We start from the raw sequence: 27,495 nt of genomic DNA, 5'->3' as shown, positions 1-27,495 counted from the left end.
GTTTATTGAGAACTTGGTTTATACCTGCGAATAATTGTTTTCCCGGTTTCTTTCAGAATATTTTCGCAACTAGAAGCTTCGATCTCCATTGGAACAATTATTGAAGCAAACGGTCTCAGAATATTCTAAACTTTTGTGAGCCCCTGACCTGTGTGAATTGTAGTCTTTATGTTCCTTGTTTAAAAAATTCAGATTCGTGGAATACTAGACTTATTGAAGTTTCTGGTCTTTGATTTTATTCCAGGTTATTCTAAATTTTACAATTTAGTTAAAACGAAGAGGTGTGAATGGGAGCCTTTTTTAGTGAGCTCTCACTATCTGGAAACAGTTTGATATTAAGAACTTCATTTCTTGTAATCTTCTTGCCTTTGCAAGATTTTAACTACTGCAAGACATTTCAGCCTCCTGGACTCTCCTGGTAGCTCTTGGCAATGGAAGCTCCTGAATTTTGGAAGCTCTTTGTCAAGTGAAAGAAGTTTTACATCTAAAATACCCCGTATTCTGGAACATTTGGCCCTGAGCAATCCTACAACTTCTGATAGATTTCCATCAATGTGACCTAAAGCGACTAGTAGGGTTTTTTGGTAGATTTTAGTCATTGGCAGCTCTATTGTACTTAGAACTCCCTATATCTGGAAGTTCTTGGTATCTATTTGACTTCACCCAGACGCTATTGTATTTCTGTCCTATCGATATTCCTAAACTATGGGATTTTAAAACTTCTAAAAGCAAGCTTTTGCCTTCTTTGAAGTTTTATCTCCTGACACCTTCATGTTTCCCGCTTCTAGCAATTACCGTACTTCTGGAATTATATTTATCCCTAATGGTCAGTGCCATTTAAAATTCATTTTACATTCGAAAATATATATACAATATATTTAGTGATTTAAATTCATTAAAAATTGCTCCAATACTGCATTTTTACAGTATACAAATTCAAAGAAATGTACATTCTTATCAATAAATTTAATACTATTCCACTTTTCCTGTATCTTCTTTCTTCTGGAATGTGTTTAATGTTTTTCACAAAACATTTTGTATTATAAAAGATATAACTGAACCTTGCTTGCTCCAAAGTTACTCTATGACTATTGTTGGTTAATTAAATTGTTTTCTACACAACACACTTGCCAATTTTAGTCTTTATCTATCAGGGTAGCTTGTAAAAAACTTGTAAAGCTTTTGAGCCCTCAGAGGGCCCTATAACCTATCCTGTGGTATGTTTTTCCATAGAATGTCCATGCCAGTTTTGGTTGAAATCTATGAACCACTTTGCTCGTCTAGGACTGTTGAGAAACTAAAGACGCTGATAAACTATAATGTGGTGTCCTATGTTATATATAACATAATATACGTTAATTTGAGTTAAAATCAAGCTAACTACACGGCATGTAAAGGCTGTGCTCCCTTCAGTCTGTAACATTTACCTTTACATGTCAATTTTCTTAACAGATGATACAAAAACAATTTTTCTTACACAGATATGATAAGTTAATTTAAAGGTTTTTATCAAATATCATCATTTCCCATGTACATTTCAAGGACATTGAAAATATGTTTCAGCTCTGGAGATATTTTCTTGAGATAACAATGAATTTATAATGTAAAACACGATCATATTTTCTCGTAAGGCATGGTGTGTTTCTATTGCTAAACACTGGTCAAAAAATTATTATTTTTGAATTAATCATATTATATATAATTTATATTATTATTATTATTATTATTTTGATCTTAGGGATTCGTCTCCAAAGTTTCAAATCAGCTAACTAGCAGTTATCAGTTAAAATCGTATATAAAATTGAGTTTAAAGTAATGTATTCGTAAGCCATGCAGGAATTTCATAAGCAATTTTTATAAACATGGTTAGTTCAAAGTATATTAAATTCATGTAAACATCCATAAGAAAAGTAATGTTGTTTTATTTCTAGAGTTATGCTCACGAATGTTGTAAGAGTTTTTTATTGTTTATAAACTGCAAACTTGAAAACGTTGACAGTCCTGTCTGGTGTGACTAGCCTTGAGTAGACATAACGTAGCCTTACGTCATACATTATGTATTACAATATCACAGTCCCCTCCCAGGGCTCACAAGCCCATCACTGCGGTGACATTAAGTCTTGGACCATCGCTCACGTTTATTTCTCTTTGTAATGCTCTTACATTTACTGTTTGTTCGGTCACTGTTTTTTTATTTACTAAAATGCATTTCTTATTTACTAAATATAATAATTCGTTATTTTACAGCTTGTCAAAATTTAAAAAAAAACGAAGTGCAGTTTTATATAAAATATAAAATTGGCGTTTTGAAAGCTCTTTTCAAGTACATTACATTTTTAAGAACCTAAAATCATGAAACCCACACCCTACCTAATGATAGTTATAATCACCCAAAAATCAATACATCGTACTTCTGGAATCGTCCTGAACTATAACAACTTTATATTGAATGACCTCGTTTATTCCTGATATCTAAACCTGGGAATAGATGTCTGGGGTATCTCTATCTTGATTTATTACACCTATTATTATGGAAACTGTCAAACTCTAAGGTCCGGTTTATTTACGCTTATAAGAAATTTACTGGAGAGCTTTTGACGTGTGTAAGCTCGAAACATCAGGAAACATCTTGCGTTCTGGAAGCTTCCGATTTGTAAAATCTTCCTGTCTCTAAACCCCCAAATACTGCTACCCAAGCGTCTGATAGATTCCTGCTTAAGAACATTTCACTTCTCGTAGGTCCCGTCCTGTAGAATACGCGGTTTCTGGGACCTCCAGTTTTCTCTAGAATTCTTCAACGAGACTTTCCCATTCCCTGGACACTCCTGGAATTTGGAGAATTCCTATAACTATAAATTCTCAGACTACAGTATATTACCTCTGAAGGTTCCGTGTCGGATCTATGGCATCTGTAACACCCATTCACTGCATTCGTCTATCCTCATATAGATTCCAGATTTTACTAGAACCTAAACTCTGGCAGGTCTAAAATTCTGCCTCCAAATATCTACTGACAAAAATCCTCATAGCAAGTCCATAATAGTAGTCCTGGCTACAAGTTCACTTAGAATCCATCATTTGTTACAATCCTTTGAATTTACGTTTTTTAACACCTTACAACGCTAATTTTGATTACAACTCATTCAGGTGTATTGCCTGTACTGTAATAGTGCGGAATTGTTTATAGCTCTTGAGATCCCCTAAATAACTTTATTGCCACCAAATATTCCAAAGAATGTTTATACCAAATTTTATGAAAAGCCATAATTCTAAGACGTCCGGATAGGTCAGTGTAATATGTGTTGATGCTAGAGTTTTGCTCCCATGATTCCAAGGAAGCTCACAGAATATATCCGGTTAACATTTCATCTTTGGAACGATAAGACACATTCTTGAAATCAATGTATTCATAAATTATGTCTTGAAATGTTGTGGGTACTGTTTTAGAACATGAGCTGTGCTTTATTGACTTAAAGGGTTAACAGTTATTGTATAGAATTCCTGTTCTAATTTTGATTAAAATCCGTAAATCATTAGAAAGAATCATGTAAAGAATTATTTGATCCTGAGAATTCACTAACGAATGCCCTTGATTAACGTTATTTGTTTTAAATCCTCAAACAGTTGGATGCATAATTCTATTACCTCTGACAGTGCACCCCGTTTGGTCCGATTATTCTTGCCAACGGCCTTAACCTTACCTTAATTCAAATTTTTTACGTTAAGAATTACGACTGTAAATTTGATTATACTTAGATTTTTTTATATAAACAGACTGCACTAAGAAAATTATAAATCTATCTAAATCTAAATACAGTAATAAAATTACTTTAACTGTTAAAACAACTTTCCATGTAGCTCAAAATTAATGTACATGCGTTTTTCAATAATACTTTCATATCGTATAAAATTAAGGGGTTGAAGTAAACATAAAATACGAATTAATATTTGTAAACTAATAGAAACGTAGGAACGTACAACTAAGGCAACTATCTTGTGATTTCCAAGACCTCACCTCAGTTACAAACTTGTTAACGTTCCTGTAGCAAGTGGCTTAGGGTCCAGAACTTCCCTCAACTTCCATACTCAATTAACCTTGAACCATCAGTAGCCTATGTTTGCTGAACAGATAGTTACAAGATACCTCATATATTACAAACATCATTCTCTTACTGTTCTCTGCTTATTTTTATTTAGAATTTATTTGGTATTATGTATTTATTATTTTACTAATATTTCTCCGTAATATATTTTAGAGAAAATGTATTAATTTGTTTAAATACACATTTTTTATGAATAAAAATCTTTTTAATTGCATTCAAAAAAGATTTATTCACAAAAACTACTTGTTCCGGTGGAGCAAGTACTTTTTTTAATCATCCTTATAAAAAAAATGATACTTAGAATATTCTGATCTATTTGCGTTTATTATCAAATAAATACTACATGTACATGATGACAGTAGTATATTAAGGTATGTACATATTGTTATACTTATAATTAAGTTATTGTTATAATTAAGACACTAAAAAATAATAATAAACTAAAGTAGTAGAATTTTAATTACCACCGAGTAAATAAATAATATGCGAGAACAGTTTATGTAGGTCTTATGTAAAGCTTCCTATTATTTTTTACCACTCGCTGTTAAGACATTAAATCTTGTTTATGTTAAAAATTACTTACTTTTTGGTTTAAACGTTAAAAAATTGTAGTCTCAAGTTTAAAAGTTTTTACAAGTAATATTTGGCAAAAAAACATTTCGTCAAATTAACAAACGGCGATTGATGATTTTTTAAAGAATTCAGTGTCAATGAATGTCAATGAGCTGATGAGATATTCATAATTTTTGAAATCTTCTCCTGCAAATCTCACAAACCAATCAAGCTCAGCTCTTCTAACTCCCAAGTTTTCCAGTTCATGTATTTAAATATTATGATCAACAAGGTCGAATACAGTTTTAATATTCAAAAAGAGATCCCATTGGCTTATAAAAACAACTGTTACTAAAAACACTATACATTTTTCTGTAACTGAAATCAAAGCACCCTTCCCTTTTTTCTCAAACTAAACCGAGCCTTATTGTTAAAAAAATTAAGTATTTTATATTGAATGGACTAAATTGTCAAACAATTTTAAATTATAGGTAACATGCTAACAGTTATAATATGATCTAATTTCATACTTAATCCGTTTTCCTAAATGTTGTAACTACCGTACAAAGATTCAATCACACCGTCTAGAAAATCTTAAGTTTATTGTATGAATAATAAACTGTAAATTTATTTTAACATTTGCTTTAAGCAATTCTATTTCTTCCAAACCAGTTGACTTTTTATTTTTAAATTTTTAATTGCATCAGTCATTTTGTAAACTTTTGTGAGAACTGTAAATAATACAAGGCAATGGAAGCGTGTACCCATCTTAAGGGTGGAGAGACATAGTGAATAAAAACAATTAGTTAAAATAATTCATTTATTTAGTACCCTTAAGCAGTATAGACCGAATATATTTACTTATTTCACTTAGTCTGGAGGAAGTATAGTAATTGTCATCTGATAGTAGATTCTCATCGTCATCGAGTACGATTGAATTCCCGTCAGACGAAGTTGGAAGCATTTGTATGCTGGCATATGTGAATAGTAATTATAGTATATTATAGTGAATTGTAATAATATTTATGTATGATGTAGAGGTTTATCGAACTACTGCTAGTGTAAATATTGAAGTCTATCATAGTCAACAGCTCAGTCCAGTCTATAGCTCTGGTCATTATAGTCAATAGATAAATCTCTCTTGCAGCGACAATACAATTTTATATCTAACGTCATTTTACAATAACTTCAACTAAAATTTTGACTTCCGTATCACAGTTCTCTTACACAGACATATATTTTGTTCATTCCAACCATTCAGCCCCAATTACTCCCTCTTCAATCCGGGATTATTCTAACGATTAAATGGTTTCCCAGTTTATTGCCAAAAACATGCTCAAATTAAAAAATGCGTAGGACGCTAAACAATGTTTCAAACGAGTTTTAAACGCCTTGAGCGTCGTGGAACTATATAATATATATTATTTGGTTAATATGTTGATCAAATGAACTCCAGTCTGCGAGCGCAAGCGTTCATGATCCGTTGTCCTGTGTCTTGCAGTCTGGTAGTTATCCCTGCCTCTAGTCTGGTACGAGAGTATGTCTCGGCCATTAATGATGTTTCCAGAATTCAGAGGCTTGGCAGAGTCAACAGTTGCAAACTTTTGAAAACTGGTATGCATGATTCTCTGAACTTTTCAATTACACGGATTGCTTGTGTTTGCAATTTAAACACTCTCAGGAACTGTGTGTTGGCGAAAGCACTCCACAGCACCAGTCCGTAAGAGAATTGTGAATAAATCAATCCATAATAAGCCGTTTTCAGAACCCGAGTAGGGGCAGTATCAGGATAAAAACCTCAAAAAATGAATGCCTGAGACGCTAATTGGGTGCAGACGAAGTCTACGTCAGCGCTCCATGCCTCACTTCGATCTCAGTGAATCTTGGTCTAAGCCAATATTATGGTTGGACCAGATTCGAAGTTTACTGAGATCAATGAAAAATTCAGAACATTGGGTTTTGAATACTTTGGTTTCCCAGATTGAGACTGAACACATTTGGGCCGCATTTGTAGTCAATAAAGGCGTTTCGTTCCAAAACTGAATTTAGAATTTCGTTTATGTAAAACGTCATATCATCTGCATATTACACGATTGCACCGTGCGTCAGCGATGATTTTATGTTATTGACATGAAGTAGGAAAAAATGGGACTAAGAATAGATCGTTGAGAGACTCCATAGCTCATCTTCATGGAATTTGAAATGTGATTTGAAATATGGACGACTTGAATTATTTGACCCATAAATGAACGAAACGAAGCCACAAGAGAGGCACAACTCGAATGCCACGGGATTCTAATTTTTCAAGCAACATGGAGTGGTCAAAGTTATCAAAAGTTTTGGATAGGTCAAGAAACAAACCTACGATGAGATTTCGACCTTCCATAGACAAGACTCACGATTGTGTCTATCGTCGATCTCCCCTTTCTAAATGCAAACTGGTTCTTATAGAGCTTATCGTGTTTGATTTTGGAGTTCACTATCATTATAAATTATTGAATCATTTGCATTAAAAATATTTTTTGGAATATTTTGCGTAAAACTGGCAAAACTGAGGCAGGCCTAAAGTATAAATGTGGGACCGTCCTTTTTTAATAAGGATTACTTATTAAATTTTGAGGAGTAAAGGGAATTATAGCCTTCTGAACAGCAGATATTTAAATCGGTTAATACAAGAACCTAAAACCTGGAACTCTGACTGTACCAATGTGAATCCGTTCAAAGTTTAACTAAAAGGTAGTAGTGCGCAGACCATGTATTTTTTAATATGCTGCTTGAGTTCTGATACGTAATTAAAATTCTTAATTCTTTGGGTTTTGGCGTAATTTAGGTGAGTTACTCCACTATCAACGAGTAATAATTTACTAATGCAATCAACAAAAAAATAGTTAAAAATTCAGCTATTAAATTCAATAATAATCTGAGAATTTAAGTTATGAAAGATTAATACGAATAGTAGTAAAGCATTAGTACGTCAAACCCACGAAATCCACTTGTTGCGTATCATGCTTTGCTGAGGTCGCATGCAAGGGTTTATATCTTATTTCATTCTGATAGTTAGGCTAGATGTGTTACTACATCATTAATTGTTAAAATGGCGTATTACTATTATCACTTTGATTATAGATTTATTTATTTCGATTTTCTTATTACCATAATTCGTACTCGTAAGACCTATATAAAATATTTACTAACGCTCAGCTAAGTCGTAGTAACATGCACTATAATCAAACTCGATATTGCCCATACTGAAATAGAGCTTCAATCAAAATTGTAAGTCTATAGATCAGTTTGTTCTTGAGATATCGTGTTGGACGGACATATATGATAGATAGAAAAAATTTAAATTATTCCTACCCTTCGAGTTATAGACAACGCTAACGCTCAAACAATTAAAAATTATCATAAAACTGTGAAAACCAATTCTATGTTTAACAGATGGTATTTGTTTCGAATGCATAAACAAAAAAAACAAGTTTTATAGATCAATTCGGCAAAACATGTACTGTGTCTAAACAAATTTCATAGGAAGAGTTCAATGACAACGTTAGCGAGTAATTTCAGCTGTTAAATGTAATAATCAGCTGATTATTAATCAGCATACATAATATTGATAATTCGATTAGTGTATTTAAAATTAGAGTTGGCGCTCAATATTATTCTTACCACACCGTTGTGTTTTGTCATAGCGATAAAAACTTGGTATTAAATTGTTCATCTAGAGGTTACCATATTATACTATACCTCTTTCATAAAAATCTAGAATTCTTTACAGTTTTTACCGTTTTATTATTTTGTACGGTCACTATTTTGAAATCTGAGATTATATTATTTCATAACTTTTTTATACAGGTATAAATTTTGGAACAGGTATATAATTGAAACAAAGATCTTGCAAATTGTAAATACTGGTGGAAATGTAAGCAAGTTAGGACTATGACATTTTTTGACAAATAATATTCGTGCAGTTTGGTTGAGTAATTCGTGGATACTCAATATATATATATATATATATATATATATATATATATATATATATATATATATATATATATATATATATATATATATATATATATATATATATATATATAATATATATTATATATATGTATATATATTTTTTATATATATATAAAATGTCATATATTGCTTACATTTCCGCCAGTATTTACAATTTGCAAGATCTTTGTTCCAATTATATACCTGTTCCAAAAATTTAATTATATATATATATATATATATATATATATATATATATATATACTCACTTAACTGTTACATATATTTCAGATAACTTTGACAACATAAGATTATTTGCATTATTGTGCATGTGTTACAGTATCCGATTTCACCCAGGAGCTCTCGCAGATGTACGAGCAGCACGCCGAGGAACTGGCGCTCCTTGTCGCCAACTTCCGGAAAAAGAACGCCGAGTTAAGAAAGGAACGGTAAGCAATGTTATATTACATTATTATCTATCGTATATACGAGGTTAATGTAGCTTCGTATTAATTGAGATCTCGTGACTGTCCAGCAAATTTGGCACGCAGGTTTATCTTGTGCCCAAGGGGCATACTAAGGAATGATCTAAGGTATCCGACATTTGAAGTTCAGACAATCCCTATAAGAAATGCACTGCTGCAAATTAATAGAATGTGCCTATTAAATGTCAGTTATCTTTCTGTGTTAACATTATAATTTTAAAGCACAACCACATGTTTTTTAAACATATTTACCATTGTATTAATGTGTTTACATTCATAGACTTGAAAGCATAGATTAAACTTGATAGTAGGAACAGATAATAAGGAAGAAATAAATATTGAAATATTATTACAACCATTTTTGCAACCATTGTTGATAACAGAGTAAGAAAATATCAAGAAGAGAAAATTATCAAATTTAGTAAAAATATACGTTGGTAACTTTTTAGCATAGAGTGCTTGATCAGTAGTATAATGCCGATATTAAAAACAATGTTAATCTAACTTTTACTGAAGATTTAAGGAGTAGGCTTCTCAGACTTGCTTATGTATATATCTTCTTGATTGGGACAACTATGATAATTCAACTATGGCACGAGAAATATCGTAGACTGGAGTTAATTACAATGGCCATAAGTGTACAGTTTTGAACATAATATTTTTGTTTGGGGCAACAAGGCAAACTCAACATTAGCGTCAGAAATATAATTAATTTCCACCAGAAGAGTACACACACGCGCAAAGCCTAAAATACTGAAATGCAAAGTCTAAATAGGAAGCTGTTTAACATGTACAGTGATATAATATGAACCTAAAATACATGCTAAAGTCTAAGGACTTCGACTTCAGGATTCCTGGTTACTGCCCTAAAATATTTGAACTGTTACTGAAATTCTTCAATTAAATATCTTGAAATTTTGTAGGGAAGTTTGAATTATGACACTGGTACTCGTAAATACTGTTTCACTCTCTGACTTCAGAATCGAAACACTGCTCTTTATACATAAATCTAAGATTAATAATGAGATTGAAATATTTTCAGTGATTATAACTTACCTCAGGAGTGTTTAGAATATCATAAAGAACATCCTTGTTTTCCTTGTTTTCCAACACGAAATGACGTATGAAGCCGCGGGTAAGTGATAGTAGCATATAAAGTATACATAAAATTTTAGGCACATAACTTTATGACATTTTACAGTTTTATTAAAATCGAATATAATCTGTTCATAACCACAAAATGAGATTTTATGTAATGTCATTTTTGTTCTCATTACCGAAGTATTAAAAGCATATACCAATATTTAGTTATTTTATTAATTGCTTCAAGCTAATAATCATCCCTTTGACGATGGGTGATTTGGTGAAATAACCGGGTTTGAGCAATTTGCCATCGTTAATGTTACAAAAAATAGATCAATACGCTTCGAGGATTGGAATCCATCCTCTTCCCCAAGTGTCCCAAAAATGTACGCATGAGGTTAAACATACACAAACATTAAAAAAACTGGTAATCATGTTGAGATGAACTTGTCAAAAGCATTGCGGTTCAAATGTTGTGACATGGTTGGTATTTGCTCTAATGATACTGGATTCTCAGATATATTCTATTACGTACAACATTTTTTGTTAACCATTATTTTCTATATTTTTTAAAACGTCCTATATACAGTTTTGTGTTTGTTAATTTCCATTAGATTCCGATCTTTGAAACGTAATTGTTTTATTTTTGTAAGAGTAATAATGCAAAATGACCGGGAACCTAGTTATTTTAGCTTTAATTTAAATTGCTATTAATTCACGACACAACGTTTTTCGTACTTCTACTCTTGTGGGTTGGAGAACATCTACAGCCTAAACACTAATTAGAACTTATCATCAGTCTTAATTTTGAAGCTAAATCATTAAATTGGTTAAATCATTTATGTGAACTTAATTCCCATGCATGCAAAGTCCTAATAGATAAGTAGATTTCACTTGATAAGCGACATAGTAAATATTGTCCAATTCAATTTTAAACTTAATTCTACTTTTAACTAATGCCTGCGCAGATAATGAGATAACAACTAGGCAAATACTATTCTGTGTATGATTGTTATAAATGTAATCAATTTAACTAACACAACTCGTTTACCAGAAAGGAATTAATCTCCATATTATTTGGGACATATTATTAAAATTGATATACATAAATCTTCGTAAAATAATGTCATATATCTATAAAATCATATAATTTACAAATTATTTTTTCAGTTTCTTTAAATAGATTTATGCATGTATATCTTCAACTTGCTTTATACATAACCTTTTCAACACGTCAGAAAATAATGAAAAATTATTTCTATATACTAGTATTATTGGGATGGATGGAATGGATGGAATGGAGGGCTGAAAACCACTGAAAGGCATTATTTCTCCAACACTCAGATTACTAGAATAATTCTTACAGTTTGTAATGATGCGTAATTATTAAAGTTCAAAATAATAAAAATTTTCGAATAGACTTTAAGAGTTCTTCAAATATATAGTTTATTCTAAGATCTAACGTGACATAAAAAGATTTTACTTGTATTCTCTGTATGTTCCTGAAGAGTCGAAGGCTTAAAAATAGTTCTTAAAGTCCCTTTATTTGGTATACTGAGTTATACTTTTATATGCGAAAGCAATAAACAGTATTTATGTATTCCATCACCTATATTGTAAAATGAGCCAAAATAGAGTTGTATTTGTATTGTTAGATGAGATGTTTCTTAAATACTGAAATGTTGAGTGATGTTGTCAGGCCGGCGTGTCCCAGCTCCCTGTTCCACACGTGGGAGACTCTCCTGCAGGAGGTGGAAGTGGACTCCCAGGCTCACAGTGACATCGCCTCCGTCTTCGGCCGCCAGGTCTCCCGCCCCCTCCTCGAACGATCCTTCCACCGCAAGGTACAGTCGAGGAAAGTGTTTGCCCACAGGGAGTCCTTCGAGCTCGTCGTCAACAAGGCAGAAGAAAAACTCGCCAAGGTAAGTAACACGTTATAACACGTTAAATACTTGCTTTTTTATTGAATTAGAAATTTAATGTATCATATTGGTATATTTGTACTTTTGTTTTGTCGCAATAGGGAAACTCTTTTTGCTGTCCGCAGAAAGATAAGCTGACGTCAAAGTAACAACTGTCACTTAAATAATAGCCTCCTAACATAATATCATCGTACAGTCTTCACCACTTATGAAACTCCAAGAACCATAACGATTCCGTGTTCTTTATATTCTACATTCAATTGTCAAAACTAAAACTCCTATTTATGTGTCCGATTACTTCAATTTTATCTCCGATATTAGTGAACGACAAGAAATTCATAGATCAACAATTTTGATGAGGTCATTTGATGTTCAGGCTTGCCGCCTTTGCAAAGTTCACCCTAATGATAGAAGCTTTGAGGGTCGAGCTTCGGAGCGAGGGTCAGGGTCTACCTACTCGGTGCTTGCGGTTTGTGTTTGAGGTCAGAAAGTATGTTGGAGTGGTTGAATGGGTTATTATTATTTTTACTTTTGTTCTCTCTTAAAACTGTTAGTTTTTCTCTTTATCTTTCATTAAGAATTGTATAATTAAGCTCATGAGTTGTTTTATGTGAACTAGGCAATTTTTAAAAATTTTATCATAAAGTGTAAGTGTGCTAAAATGTTATATGAGTCTAGTGGAAAGGAGTTGACAGCCCTAACCCTGCCTATTTAATAAAGGCATTTTTCATTTCATTACATGAACACATGAAAAATATTAACAAAACATATTTTTATGTCAGAAAATATTTTGGTCTTATTTCACATTCTGTATTAGATGGTCTCCTGTCTAACAAACAAATATTTTGGAATAAATATCTCATTGACATTTTAATTTTATTAAACAAAGTTTATTTTATCTCAAATAATCTAAAGCCCCCATACTCAAATATCTTGATATGTTCACCGTTTATGGCTTTGCACTTACAAAATCATAATTCGATATGCCTCCAAATATTTCTCAGAATTTCTTGCTATAATATCCCTTATACGGTTTCGTCGTCGGTTCAGGTTTCTAATCTTCTAATACACAATGTTCTTGAAATAGGACTAGAAAAAAAGTGTCTGGTTAACCATCATAGTTTAACCACACACTATTGTCTGATTGAAAATATTTGTCATAACTTTGTCATAATACAAAGTTTTTTGATAACACTAGAAACAACTCAAATAACAATTTGGATTTTCCGAAATGATATGAAACTGAACCCTAGTGAAATTCAAAATAAACATTGGCAATCCTTGTCCGTAATGCAAGAGTTTAAAAACTGCTTCCAATTTATAAATTGCAAGATTTCCTCCAAAATTAAAAGCATGAGTTATTGTTAATTGTTAAACTTCATAAATATTCAAATCACTATTCTGATCTAATTCTGATTAATTAGGCTGCACGTAGAGTGAAAATAGATTTTCTATAAACACTGTATATTCATACCCTTGTACCATAACAAACACGATAATTGGGAGCGCCGGCAGGCAACGTTTGATTGATGGTCTATAATTGATGAGCTGTTTTACCCATTCCCCTAAATTGTGGCTCAAGAGTTACTTCCACTAACGACACTGACGGGAACGAGATGTAACGAGAGTAATACAGAAAGGGTTATGTAAACCGGTTGAATATATATACTAAGTTATTTTTCATTCAAATATTATTTTAGAAGAAGTACTCACAGTTATTGACCGAACATGGTGAAGCAGTTTGTACTGTGGAAGAGGGCCCTTATAAATGTTGGGGAATAGGACCTAATGATATGTTGTTGGAACAGATGTAGTCTTGACATTCCCATCATTAATAATTTATCACATGTTGAATCCCCTTTTTCAAAACTTAAGCGTTTTTAAAACGGTCATTCACACATATCTCATTGCAAATAAAGATTTTAAAGCGCATGCAATTGATAGTCAGCTATCACAATAAAAATGTCGTAAGTTTTTCATTTAATTTAAAAGATTTATTATTGCAGTTTTATTAATATGATGTTTACCCAATGTATAAAATTGTTGAATGATTTGATTAGTTACATATAGTTTTGGTAATAATAAACTTTGAAACGTTATTCTCTAAATTAGCATGACTTACACAATATTCTGCACTTAACTTAGTTAAGGTTAGAATGGTTGATGATTTAGTTCACCTTCGCTTAGCAGCGTCTGGAATTTGACGCTGTTACGAACTTGAATCTGGAGTCATGTTCGTCTGAAGAGATAAAAGAATATCGGTGATGAGTAATAAGTTGAAAAATGAACTCTTTACATCGTTTCGACATCACAGCCACCTAGATTACATTATATTGTATTGTCTAGGTGAAGAGGTATTCTTATTGTACATCAGGTACACAATTGAGTACACTATGATGTTTTATACGATCTCTAAGTACGGTGGAGCAACATAGCTTTCTACACATAACAAAGCTATCGTAGAAAGGAAGGGGGGGGTAGGAAGGGTTGATTCAGTGTGAATGTTGAGAATATACTGTCCTCCTTGAGGTTGATAGTAAGATGGATCTGCATTGATCTTCCTAGTCAGAGTGACAGACCATTTAGCTTGTAATAAGCCATGTATTCTGCTGTAGGATGAATTGAAATGAACGGTCGCTAAACCTTTGTCAAACAATAGAAGTTACGAGTACTTTTACTTATGAAACTCATTCTTTGTTAAAAGGTTGTAAACGTATAATAGGGCCGAGAAAAACACGTCATACGGTGTCCGTGCTTTTATAGATTCCTAAAATTCTTTTCTGAACTCATCCGTGTTGTTTTGAAAGCTAGAATGGAATGGATTGTGACTACAGATTTTTCTACTACGCTTTCAGTATGATGTTCTGTTCCGAAGCCATCGTGATTACGCTATTGTCTGGAACATTGATCAAATCTATTCGGTTTTATTAATTGAGGCTGTGGAGAGTAAATCCTTTTCATTTGTAGTTTGGAGGTTTATGACCTGGTCGGAGCGCGTCTTTGAGTTGTCAAATTCTAATACATTTGCTACTTTTTTTAAATATACAAAGACACGATCTATTAGGCGAAAATTAGATCTGACCTTGGAGATGTATATAGATATGTATATTAGATATGTCTTTCTAAGAGATTCACTCATTAGTACCTATTTCCAAATACAGAATCCTGCAATTATGTTTACTGGTATCATGAACTTTGGGACGATTTGAAGTTTTTTATCACGTTAATTTATTAACTATTATTATAACGAGATTTTATTATTGTCTTTATAATAACGCACGATATGACATTTGTTTCGAATAAAAGCTCCTTTTCTTTTATTGTTCGGTCTCCTGATTGGGTTTCACAGGTAATTTCAATAGTGTTTTAGAATTCTACCCTTTCGAGTTCAAGAGCTAGTAGGAGATTTTTAGACTTTTTAACATTGTAATCGTTTTAATAAAAATTTAATTTATCTTGGTTACTAAGCCAACTCTGTCAGAAACCCGCTCGTATATACAAGTTCAATGTTCATCCCAATATTGATAATGGTTTCAAACTCGTACAGCACAATTCGTATTACATATCATAATAGTTTACGATATTTGAATTGCTTTAATAATATATTTATAAAAGATAGTTTGGGTGTTTCAGTGTTTCAAAATAAACACATTTGTACATAACTTTCAACAAGAGTTACGGTCAATTAGCCATGGACCCCGTAAATATTTTACACAGATTAAAATAATACCGCAAATAAGTTTATACTGAATGATCAATTAACTTTTTCCCCTAATGAAATCCACAATCCACTATAAATGAATGGGTCACAATTATTTTCAAGTGCTATATATTGCTTTAACTAGTTGCGCTAATTATATTATTGATTATTATTGATTGTTATTTGCAAACCAATTGATATTTCATCATTTCACAACATAAATTATTAAATACTGTGTTATATCACTTTGACGTACTTCGTTGGTATTAATTGCATAATTTGTATTACTACATGTCATTAATTATATATAATAAAGTATGAAGAAAATTATATATATGTAATTAATATACCATTTGATTCCGTATTATTTATTGTATGTCACTATTAAGTGTCCTGTAGTTATTATTTCTGATTTTAATACAAACTTTGGGTGATTTTAATTCATAAAAGACAACTTGTCACTTCTTAGACAAGAAGTAGGTTATAAAGGCCGGATTAGATTCACTGTGACCGACTTACAGTCTTATCCAACTTACATATAAATATGTTTCCTTTAACTATAGCATCGTAAATACTTTTAACCGGAAGGAAATCCCAAGTCCCGAAAGTAGACGCTTTTTGACCGAGTTTTTATTCTTAGACGCAAGATAGGTTTATATTTATTCTTTGTTCACGCGACAAGGCAAACTACTATTGCGCCAGAATTTACTCGAATAAATATAATTTACTCGAATATGGTATGATTCTGCAAAACGTTAAATAATCACCAGTCAAAGAAGATTGCATAACTTCGTGAATCCTGTTACAGGAAGAGTGAGTACGGTCGTAGTATTATAATTAAAATTACTTTTATTGCAGATAATATGAGAAAATAATTGCAATTGAAGAACGAATGCGTGTTGTTATTGCCTATTATGTCATTGGATACATACGTATATCCTTAACTAGACAATATATCCTCAATTATTAGTTTAGGATAGATCTGGGGATGATTTATAACTCAAGAAACGGTAGTATGTATAGAGGACACAATCACACGTAACACAGGGCCGCACAATCTTCTTATTCAAATCTTATACTTGAACTTGTAGTAACATAGACGTTTCCTTAACAAGTATCGCAGGGTTTGTGAAACATATAAATATGGGAACTTGATCTTCTGATTCATAAGGAGCATTTTATACATGTTCTACAGTAATGGGCAGCTTCTCTCGAGTGATTCTCGTCACCAACATTGTCTGTACATTAAACATGTCTTAATACAGGAATTTTCTGGACATGTGCCATCGTTCAGTGATACGAAATATCAATAATGCTAAGTTTAAAGATCTTGACATAATTATTTCAAAATGTAATAATAAGAATTAAAAATAATAAACATCATCGAGTAACCCCCAATTTCAAAAGTCCTAATAAAAGAAAACTAATAACGCAAACTAGAGGTGTATATTTAACTTGAATTGAAAATTTTAGAAGGCATGATTAACTATTCAACCTAGTCATAAGTAACAGATATTTGAACAGATAACAATTTTAAATTTTAAGCACCACTCTATGACATTTCGTGTTTAATGAGGGGTGACTTGTTGAGACTTATTATTTTAATATTTTGAGTTATCTCCAAAATCCCCATTTTAAGTTTATGAACGAAGTAAGAATTATGCTCACAAAAAGTACCTCGTAACATGACATAAAGGTGTACACAGTATAGTTTTTCTAGTGAAAGCTCTTACAATATTAACTGGGGTTCCCTAAACTTCCTATTAACCCTGAATTGACTAACAGCATAATGAATATCTACAAACAACGGAAACAATATGGAGTCTCACAGCCCGCTAATTCTGAGTGATATGTATAAAGCCAGTCTCTCAATTAACAGTTTATGTGATTAACAAAAAACGAACGACGAAATATCAATAATGCTAAGTTTAAAGATCTGCATTTTGATCTTTTCTTCAGGTGAATAACTAGCCTAAGACATAATTACAAACTAGGTTAAAATAAACAAATCATACCAGAGCGTTGTGACATGCCTAAGTGAGGAATCACAACTACCATGTTACGTACCAACTTCACTAACTCTAAAACATGCGCTTAATAAAAAACAAAACACAACAGTAATTATTAAAACTGATCTACAAAATACAGGTCAGTATAGGTTTGCATTTACCGACTAGTTATTTGCATGAAGAATAGAATAAGATTGTAGATCTCGAAAAGTAACTGATTTTTTTGTATCACTGAATGATGGGCAAATGTCCGAAAATCATGTTTCCTTCAAAATCCTTCCATCGTCAATAATAAACTTCAAACAGAGAATTTACCACTAACTACTCTCGAACTTTATATACAATTAATATACACTATGTATTTTAAAACACGCTTGTAATTTTGGAGTAATTTTTAACTTTTTAAATTGAACTGCGATGTTAAAATGCTGAATTTTTGTTAAAGGTGACGTGATCATTTCCAATTAAATTAACAATGAAGACCAATTTTAATTCCAGTACCCTTAATGTGATTATTTGGACATAATTATTTCAAAATGTAATGATAATAATTAAAAATAATAAACCTCATCGAGTAACCCACAATTTTAAAATTCCTAATATAAGAAAAATGATAACGCAAACTAGAGGTGTCTATTTAATTTGATACAAAATGGCAGCCAATTGAACATTTTAGAAGTCAGAATTAACTACTTACAACCTAGGCATAAGTAACAGATATTTGAACAGATAACAATATTTTAAATTTTAAGCACCACTCTATGCCATTTCGTGTTTAATGAGGGATGACTTGGGGCTTATTATGTTAATATTTTGAGTTACCTCCCCATTTTAAGTTTATGAACGAAGTAAGAATTATGCTCACAAAAAGTACCTCATAACATGACATAAAGGTGTACACAGTTTAGTTTTTCTAGTGAAAGCTGTTACAATATTAACTGGGGATCCCTAAACTTCCTATTAACCCCGAATTTACTAATAGCGTAATAAATATCTCCAAACAAGGAAAACAATATGGAGTCTCGCAGCCCTCTAACTCTGAGTGATATGTATAAAGCCAGTATCTCAATTAACAGTTTATTTGATTACGCATTGCCCGCCACATATAACCAGTAACACCCTTTTCTTCGCATCGTTGGTAATAAACGATAGGTATAGGGCCAATCTCTCAATTAACAGTTATTTTATTACGCATTGCCCGTCACATATAACCAGTAACACCCTTTTCTTCGCATCGTTGGTAATAAACGATAGGTATAGGGCCAATCTCTCAATTAACAGTTATTTTATTACGCATTGCCCGCCACATATAACCAGTAACACCCTTTTCTTCGCATCGTTGGTAATAAACGATAGGTATAGGGCCAATCTCTCAATTAACAGTTATTTTATTACGCATTGCCCGTCACATATAACCAGTAACACCCTTTTCTTCGCATCGTTGGTAATAAACGATAGGTATAGGGCCAATCTCTCAATTAACAGTTATTTTATTACGCATTTCCTGCCACACGTAGCCAATAACATCCTTTCCTTCTCATCATTGGTATTAAACGATAGGTATAGAGCCAGTCTCTAACTTGGTTTGTTCATAATATTTTTTGCACTAGTTCAAAAAAGAAGTTCGAATTATCGACCATTAGTAAACACATAAAATGTATTGGGGTTTTTGGAAATGCCAATAGGCACATTGGATTGCATAACATTATACAACGTGTATGCTTCTTTTTTCGGATCTTAAAACAATATCGGTTACGAATAGGTTAACGTATGGCAGACAGCGTTAGGTTTCTTGATATTGCGTGTGTTATCTATATCTATATTGTATATTGAACACAACGCACACTTATTTATTCTACATCTAGGTTCACTATTACTGTTCATATGCTTTGGGTTTTAATAACTAAGTATATAACGTCCAATAACAATAAATTTCTATATGAAAATTGTGCTGCAACATTTACAAAACTTTAAGCACCAAAACCTTGGAAATGTGTTGATTTATAATGCTTTCAGTTTGGAACCAATAATAGTTAGAAAGGAATCATCATTAAGAAAAAACAATAGAGAACAGTGGAACTTCGTTTGTCACCAACGAGTTTCTAAGAAGTTTTGTCACAGGGAAAGAATCATTTAGAATCGAACTTTTGATGACGCTTTTACGTTTCCTCGTAGTTTTCTATGTTGAGACAGACTTTCACAGATTACCTTTCTTCAAATATGTCTATAATCATATAGAAAGCTTTCAATGAATCAAAATATTTTGTTTTAACACATAGATATAAGTTCGCTTTTTACTTAAACAATAAAATGTTCAGTGAAACAAACCCATATTCTATATAATGAAATATGTGGTATTTAAGAGTTGATTTGTCTCCATAGTTATATATATTTTCAATTGATAAACCGCCACTTTATCAGTAACTTTATACCTCGATGTGGTGATAATTTTTGAGATAAACCAATTTGGCGCAAAACTAAAGGTATTGCATCTTTAGACTAATAATGTGAATAAACTATTGAAAGGCTAATCTAATACTGAAACACTTCAGTGGATCTTAGTAAATTAGAAGGAAAATTTTACGTAAGAGAAAAATTACAAATGTATTTTCTCTTAACTTTATAAATATAATAAAACTTTGGCCTGTTACAGTCGCAACAACTGCCTTGGTTTTTAATAGACATAGTTTTTTTAAGTTCCAATGATATTGAATTACCTGGCTTCTTATATACTTTTGTCCACAAGTGTACAGTACGTCATATTTGGGAATAATAGAAAGCTGCAGAGGACTTAAACAATATTTTTAGTATATTTTTACTTTTCTTTTCCCCCAAATCAAAAATAAAATTGTTTTGTTCATTTTGAATCTTGTGGGTGGTCTAAAGATGTATTATTCATTTTTAAGCAAATTTTCACATACCTTCTCAATTTTATGTACGCTTATACCATTTAAAATTACTCATCAGGCAAATAATTGTTGCCCTGTTTCCTTCATATGAGAGAGGGTGGTGTGAAAAAAAATAAACTTTTTAAATATCAAACTCAACATATGAACCTTGAGATGAAAAACAACAGTCGAAACTGAATCAAAACCAGTTATAAAAATTATTATTTTCTCCAAACAAAACTAGTGCGTGATTATACATTTTATAATAAGATTGTTTACTAAAACAGGGTGTCAGTAGCATTTTAGAATAGGCGGAACTTACTGATATATTAACATTGAATTTAGTCGAAAATCTACGATTAATAAGTATTAGGTAAATCCAGTTACAAAAGTTATAATTTTGATCACCATCATGACTGCGGTCTAAAGAGTACTAAAATTTCGACCTCCCTCATAGATAGTTCAATAATATAGAACAGTGGTATTTTCGCAATTACAAAAGTAAAACTCATTGAGCTCCAGTTAAACTATAAATAGCGACGTGTTTGGAATGTCCGTTCGGTTCTGTAGATTTCCTCGCATCTCTATAATAATTTTTATAAATGTTTGAGTTAAAGGATTTAAAAAAAAACATCCCTCATATATACTCTATATAAAAATATTACTAACTAATGCACTTTTCATATTTCAAGAGATATTTCTACTAATTTGAGTGTAGTTTTATCCATTAATGAATTTATTAAAATAGCTATAATATTTTTAATGTTTCGTACAACCTTTATTTACAAAAATAAACTGTACTAATTATTAACGATGGAGATTTTAAATATACAACCGTAACTCATTATTATATTAAAAATTCCTGATTTAGTCTTTCATTGTAACTGTTTATCTCAATCAAATTGCAATAAACGCACAGGTAAATATCACTTGATCATCTGCGTTGGAGGTGATTTTCCACTAATTGAGGAAACCTGCTGCGCTGGCAACGTTTGATTGATGGTTTATATAATTGATGAGCTGCTGTGGCCGCAACGCCAGTCTCCAGTTGACGAGGCCCCATCGATACACGAGTCCTTGGAGTGTAATTTGGTAATGCGGTATTGGGCTAACCTTAGGCGTTGAGGCTCCTAATATGGGCTAAAATGCTTTTTTGTGATACACAATTATGTAAGAACACATACCACATCGCAAATCTGTGTTTAATACACGGATATAATAGCACTGTATTAATGTAATCCTAATATTATGGTGTAAATAAAATACTAACTGACTGCAGAGGATGAATTAACAATAATTGCATTAAATCAAAAATAATATTTCATTAAACATGCCAAACCAATTAAAACTTTGGGTTTCACAAACATTGGTGCCAAATCTTTCGCATGTTAGAAAGGTTAGTAGGATTTCTGACATTGGCTATAGTTTTATGTTACAAAAATAGAATTCCACGTGTTTCAGTCCGTCACCTTCTAAGGTATTGACAGCATTAATTGTAGTAAAGTGTGCCTATATTTGTCCTTCGGTTGACCACACTGGACCTTCAGATATATGCTTGCCTTTTACATACAATTTATTCTGTTGTCAATTAGTCTACAACTTTTGTGACATCATCACTGACTTGTGTTCTTATAACCTCATATCTTGATTTTTGTGCTTTAAAAAAGGCAATAGATTCCAATGATATTAACATATTGGTAACAAACATAACATGGGAACCGTCCAGAATAATGTTAACATGAAAATCATCCGTCGCCAATAATACATTTTAAACAAAGAGCTTCAATGTTTGTAAGTAGATTATCTAATCCCTCAATGGGGATTCAACCACTTAGCAAGGCACGAACTACAAATGTTCGGGCTTTCTAAATTTGTTGTAGCCTGGTAAAAAAACTGGAACTGAATAAACAGTGTTGGTGCACTTTTCTTAAACAATACTTTGGCAAGTACTATTTTTCATATAAAGTTATTTATATAAAGACAAACAAGTTAACTTGGCTTTAGAATCACAAAGGAACACAAATTCTGGAAACCCAATGTTTGCAACCTCAATACCCGGGATATATTGAGGCATAGATAGTATTTTTAAGAGGTTGATAAAAATATCTTAGCATTCTCACTCAAGAAGAACAAAAATATCACAGTGATTTGGCAGTGATAATTCTGAAAATATTCTAAGATATATTGGTGGATTTAGAACAAAATATATGAAATGTCAGAAGCTAATGTAATATATATGTAATGTTTCAGGACTCAATTGAACATTGATTGACATTGTTACTAAGTTTCTAAGTTAGAAATACCGTAACTTAAAATTTAATTAGTTTCTATGTTGCTAAGCTTGGTGGCACGATCAACGTACATATGGAATTTTCAGTCCCAAAGATAATAAATGAACATAAATCGTTAGGAGTTACATATTACCTTTAATTGTATTAGTTTCAAAGGGATATGGTGTGCCGAGACCCAGAAGATTATTTCTGTAGGCCGACGCTAGATCTGCGTCTCTTTCTTCGATTGTTGCCGTTCAAATAATTACTACCCGAGTTTCCTGAGCCTCTCACTTTATAGACGACATACGATTGTTCTCTTTTGCCGTATCTCAATTTAAATTATTGGACGAGTAACTCCAAAAACGAGTTTCTAATGTAACTAATACAATAAAAAATATTGCGGTACACGAGAATACCACACTATTTTGAAACATCAATTATTGTAATGTGAAATAAAGAAACCTTTAGCTTAAAATTAAGTATATCGAAAATACTAAAGTAATGGGAAACTTTGTGTGTGTGTGTGTGTGTGTGTGTGTGTGTGTGTGTGTGTGTGTGTGTGTGTGTGTGTGTGTGTGTGTGTCCATTATTACGATAAAGCAATAAAAGTATATAAGTATCAGCCCATAACATTCTAGCGAATGGATGTAACACCTAATTACACTTCCAAAAGATAATGTGCGATCGCCGGATTGGTGGGCAATTAGATTCACCACTGGAGCCACTCTGACCTTCTGCTAATCCTATCAAAGACTGAACAACCACTCATTAGACTGAACCACCCCCGTTCGATGCTGGTAGTGGTGATGTGCTCAGTAATCCTGCTACTTGGAGGTTTGATTTATAAGGGTGGTTTATAGCAGGGCGTATTTCCTGTGTTACCTGATATTCTTAGTAACCCCTTCGATGATAATGTTCTTATGACTGGAACAGTATTGTGTTTAGGTCATCGATCAATACAATAATACTGTATGCGTTAGGGACTGAATGTAACATGCAGTGATATTAGTACGTTGGCTTAGAAATATACTTTTGACATGTAGAAAGTAATTGCAAGTTACAAACAAACTATAACAATTTGTACATAAATTATAAAATATATAGCTTACCTACATTCGTTACCCATACTTATTGGCTTAAGCACCATAATATGTATCAATTCCATTGGGTTTTAAGAAATCTTCACTCATCCAGTAATAATTCCCTCTCGAAATATCTCGAAGGGATTCTTTCTCAGTCAAAGAGAGAGACAAAGGATAATAATTGGGTTTACGAATGAAAGACTGTTTAAACAAATCTTTGACAGAACGCAAAGACAATCAGAGCACTTATAGGATACTACCGGGATGTAATACAACTTTAGCTTGTCTCTAAGGAGTTTTTTATTTCTTGATTTTTGAGTATTTACCGGTCTTCATTTCTGTATTTCAGACCAGATTTCAGCAAGACAATGAATATATTCAAATTCAAGTTTTATATATTTACATAGCATGTTTTTATTACACATTCTTAACTAGAACTGTAACTGAAGGCTATGACGATTATCAAATACTGGTTAATCACATAGAATTTGCAGTATTATTGTATTCCGTTCAAATGTCAGATTAGCAACAAAACATATATTATTGATTAATAAAAAAGAATTCAATTGAAAACCTTTAAATCCCTTTGAGTAGCAGCAAAATTTAAATTTTCTTTCAGAGAAATACTAGTGATATATACCTTGGGACGACTGACGAATACCTGATCCATTTTAAGCCGCTGCGCACATTTTTACATTATTGCCTGTAAGTTTCTTATTTTTGGTAAAATATTCATGATTATTTTTATTTTACAAGACAAAATTATTTCGCACAACAAATGTTACAAAAAAACAACAAAACCTAAAAGTAATCATGTATAATGTACTTACCTCAAAGAAAGCTCTTTTTCAGTTTGTCTTAGATCTTAGCATAAAACTATGTATTTCACTGCATTCTTTAAAAAAGACGACCCTACACTCATGAATAACTATCGGCCTGTCTATATTTTGCCTATTTTAAGCAAAATATTTGAAAAGTTGTTTTTAATGCGAATGCTTCAATGTTTGAACAAACACCATCAGCTCTCAAATGACCAATTTGGCTTCAGAAACGGCAAATCGACAATAGATGCAATTGTAGGCCTTGTCGATATGATTGTAGAGAGATTGGAAAGTCGAAATCACACTTTAAGTGTGTTCCTCGATTTATCTAAATCTTTCGATTGCGTTGACCATATTACACTGCTTGACAGACTGGAATCGCATGGCATTCGAGGCGTGCCTCTCACATGGCTTAGTTCATTCCTAAGGCCTAGAACTCAAGTTGTCCAAATTTCTAATCATATTTCAAATTCTGTGAATACGAGTTATGGAGTCCCTCAAGGATCCATTCTCAGTCCAATTCTCTTCCTGCTTTATATTAATGACATAAAATCATCACTGCCACACGGGAAAATCGTGCAGTATGCTGATGATACGACTCTTTGTTTCAACGAATCTTCGATATCAGATTTGGAACAAAACGCATTTGTTGGAATGAACAGTTGTGTCCAACATTTTCATAGCCTCAATCTAAATACAAATTCAGCTAAATCTAACGTTTTAAATTTCACTTAAAACCCAGTAGACTTTGAGTATGGACCTAGCGTTATGTTAGCGGATACAATACTAGAAGAAGTCTATTCCTCAAAATTCCTTGGAATTTACCTTGATCAAGGTTTGACATGGAATGTTCACATCGATCACGTTTGCTCAAAATTAGCCTCAGGCATTTATGTTCTGAGGTCTCTAGCCAAATACTGCCCAAGTCAAGTTCTGATAACGGCGTATTATGACTTGATTTATCCACACCTCACTTACGGATTGGTACTGTGGGGTGCCTGTGCAAGTAAACAATTTTCAAGAGTGTTTAAGTTACAGAAGCGAGCGATCCGCACCATTGCAAAATTGAAATTTAGAGAGTCGTGCAGGTCAACTTTCAAAAGGTTGCAACTGTTAACTCTGCCTAGCCTCTACATTTTAGAAACAACGTTGTATTGTATGTCTAAATGTGCCTTGACTACGGGCCGAGACATTCATTCGTACGGGGCAGAGGAAACTACCGAACTGGGAGACACAGGACGGTGGTTTATGAACGCTTGCCTTCACAGGCAGGGGTTCATTTTATTAACAGATTGCCTAATGAATTAAGAAAAGCCTCTACTCTCAAGGAGTTAAAAACTCGTTTAAAACGCTGTTTAGCGTCAAATGCATTTTACAATGTAAAAGAGTTTCTAGAATATGACTGGGAGACCACACAATAACAAGACTGACTCTCGAACGAAGTGGGAATTATTTGTGATGGATGAACGTGGAATGAGTGATCAAATGTATGTCTGAATGAGAGCTCGATGTGGTATGTATGTCCAAATTTTAACATATTTGACGTTTGCTATACAAATTTATTTTGTCTCCGCGATAAAAAAAATTTACTATTGACTATTCTATGACGAAAACTGCACACAATCACAATTGTTTTAAAAATGTATATATATATATATATATATATATATATATATATATATACATTTTTATATACAGGTTCACGTCATCATATTAGTATTACATAACATTAATTGGACAAACAAATGAATACTAAAAAAATAACATGCAACACATCTGGTTGTTATCAGGGCGTTAGTATTTCTCGAGAAGTGCGATATGTCCGATTAACAAGATGTTAGTATTCTCCGCACTTCTGCAAGTAGCCGGGTATCCGGACGTTAGTATTTCTCGAGAAGTGCGGGTATATCCGATTAACAGGATGTTAGTATTCTCAGCACTTCTGCACACACAATAACAAGACTGACTCTCGAACGAATTGGGAAGTAATGGTGATGGATGAATATGGAATGAATGGTCAAATGTGTAGTGGTGGAATGTGTTTGACGAATGAGAGCTCGATGTGGTATGTACGATGTCCAAATTTTAACATATTTTAATGTTTGCTCTACAACTGTATTTTGTCTCTGCAATAAATAATTTACTATTGACTATTGACTACATGTCAGGGTATCCGGACGTTAGTACCTAAAGGATTATCGACACGTATTACGACAACTATGTCATGATCATGTTAGTCAACCTCAAGTAACTGCAACCAAATAAATAATAGTTAAATAAAGACATAATAATACACTTGCTCGTATAAATACACTAACAATCAATCTCCACTGATAAAGTCTTAAAAATTGTATGATTATATTTTTTATTTGGAATTTTATTCGTATATTTGGTTTCTTTGACTAATTTGCGCGGTATTAAACATCATTCCTACAGAGTGATTTATCAAATTCCAATATACCGTCACGGAATGTCATAATAAAGAATACACCCAATAATACATATATTTATATTATATAAAAGAAAATATAAATATATGGATAGATGTTTTATTTGGTACGGAGAGGATTAATTG

General features: G+C 32.4%; 1 protein-coding gene across 12 annotated transcripts in view; it reads left to right on the top strand.

Moving 5' to 3' along the window:
• The window catches only part of LOC124359657, a 622,196-nt gene that overhangs the window by 477,130 nt on the left and 117,571 nt on the right, over positions 1–27,495 (top strand). For all 12 annotated transcript variants that reach the window (XM_046812601.1, XM_046812617.1, XM_046812593.1 and 9 more), the window contains exons 4-5: positions 8,998–9,106; positions 11,925–12,147. In XM_046812601.1, coding sequence (XP_046668557.1) covers positions 8,998–9,106; positions 11,925–12,147 — 332 coding nt within the window. The remainder of the gene's footprint in view (positions 1–8,997; positions 9,107–11,924; positions 12,148–27,495) is intronic.

The sequence above is a fragment of the Homalodisca vitripennis genome, chromosome 1 (assembly GCF_021130785.1).
Source record: "Homalodisca vitripennis isolate AUS2020 chromosome 1, UT_GWSS_2.1, whole genome shotgun sequence".
In the NCBI taxonomy this organism is placed as follows: domain Eukaryota; kingdom Metazoa; phylum Arthropoda; class Insecta; order Hemiptera; family Cicadellidae; genus Homalodisca; species Homalodisca vitripennis.
The sequence above is the reverse complement of the archived record's forward strand: the minus strand, read 5'-3'. Positions and strand labels throughout refer to the sequence as shown.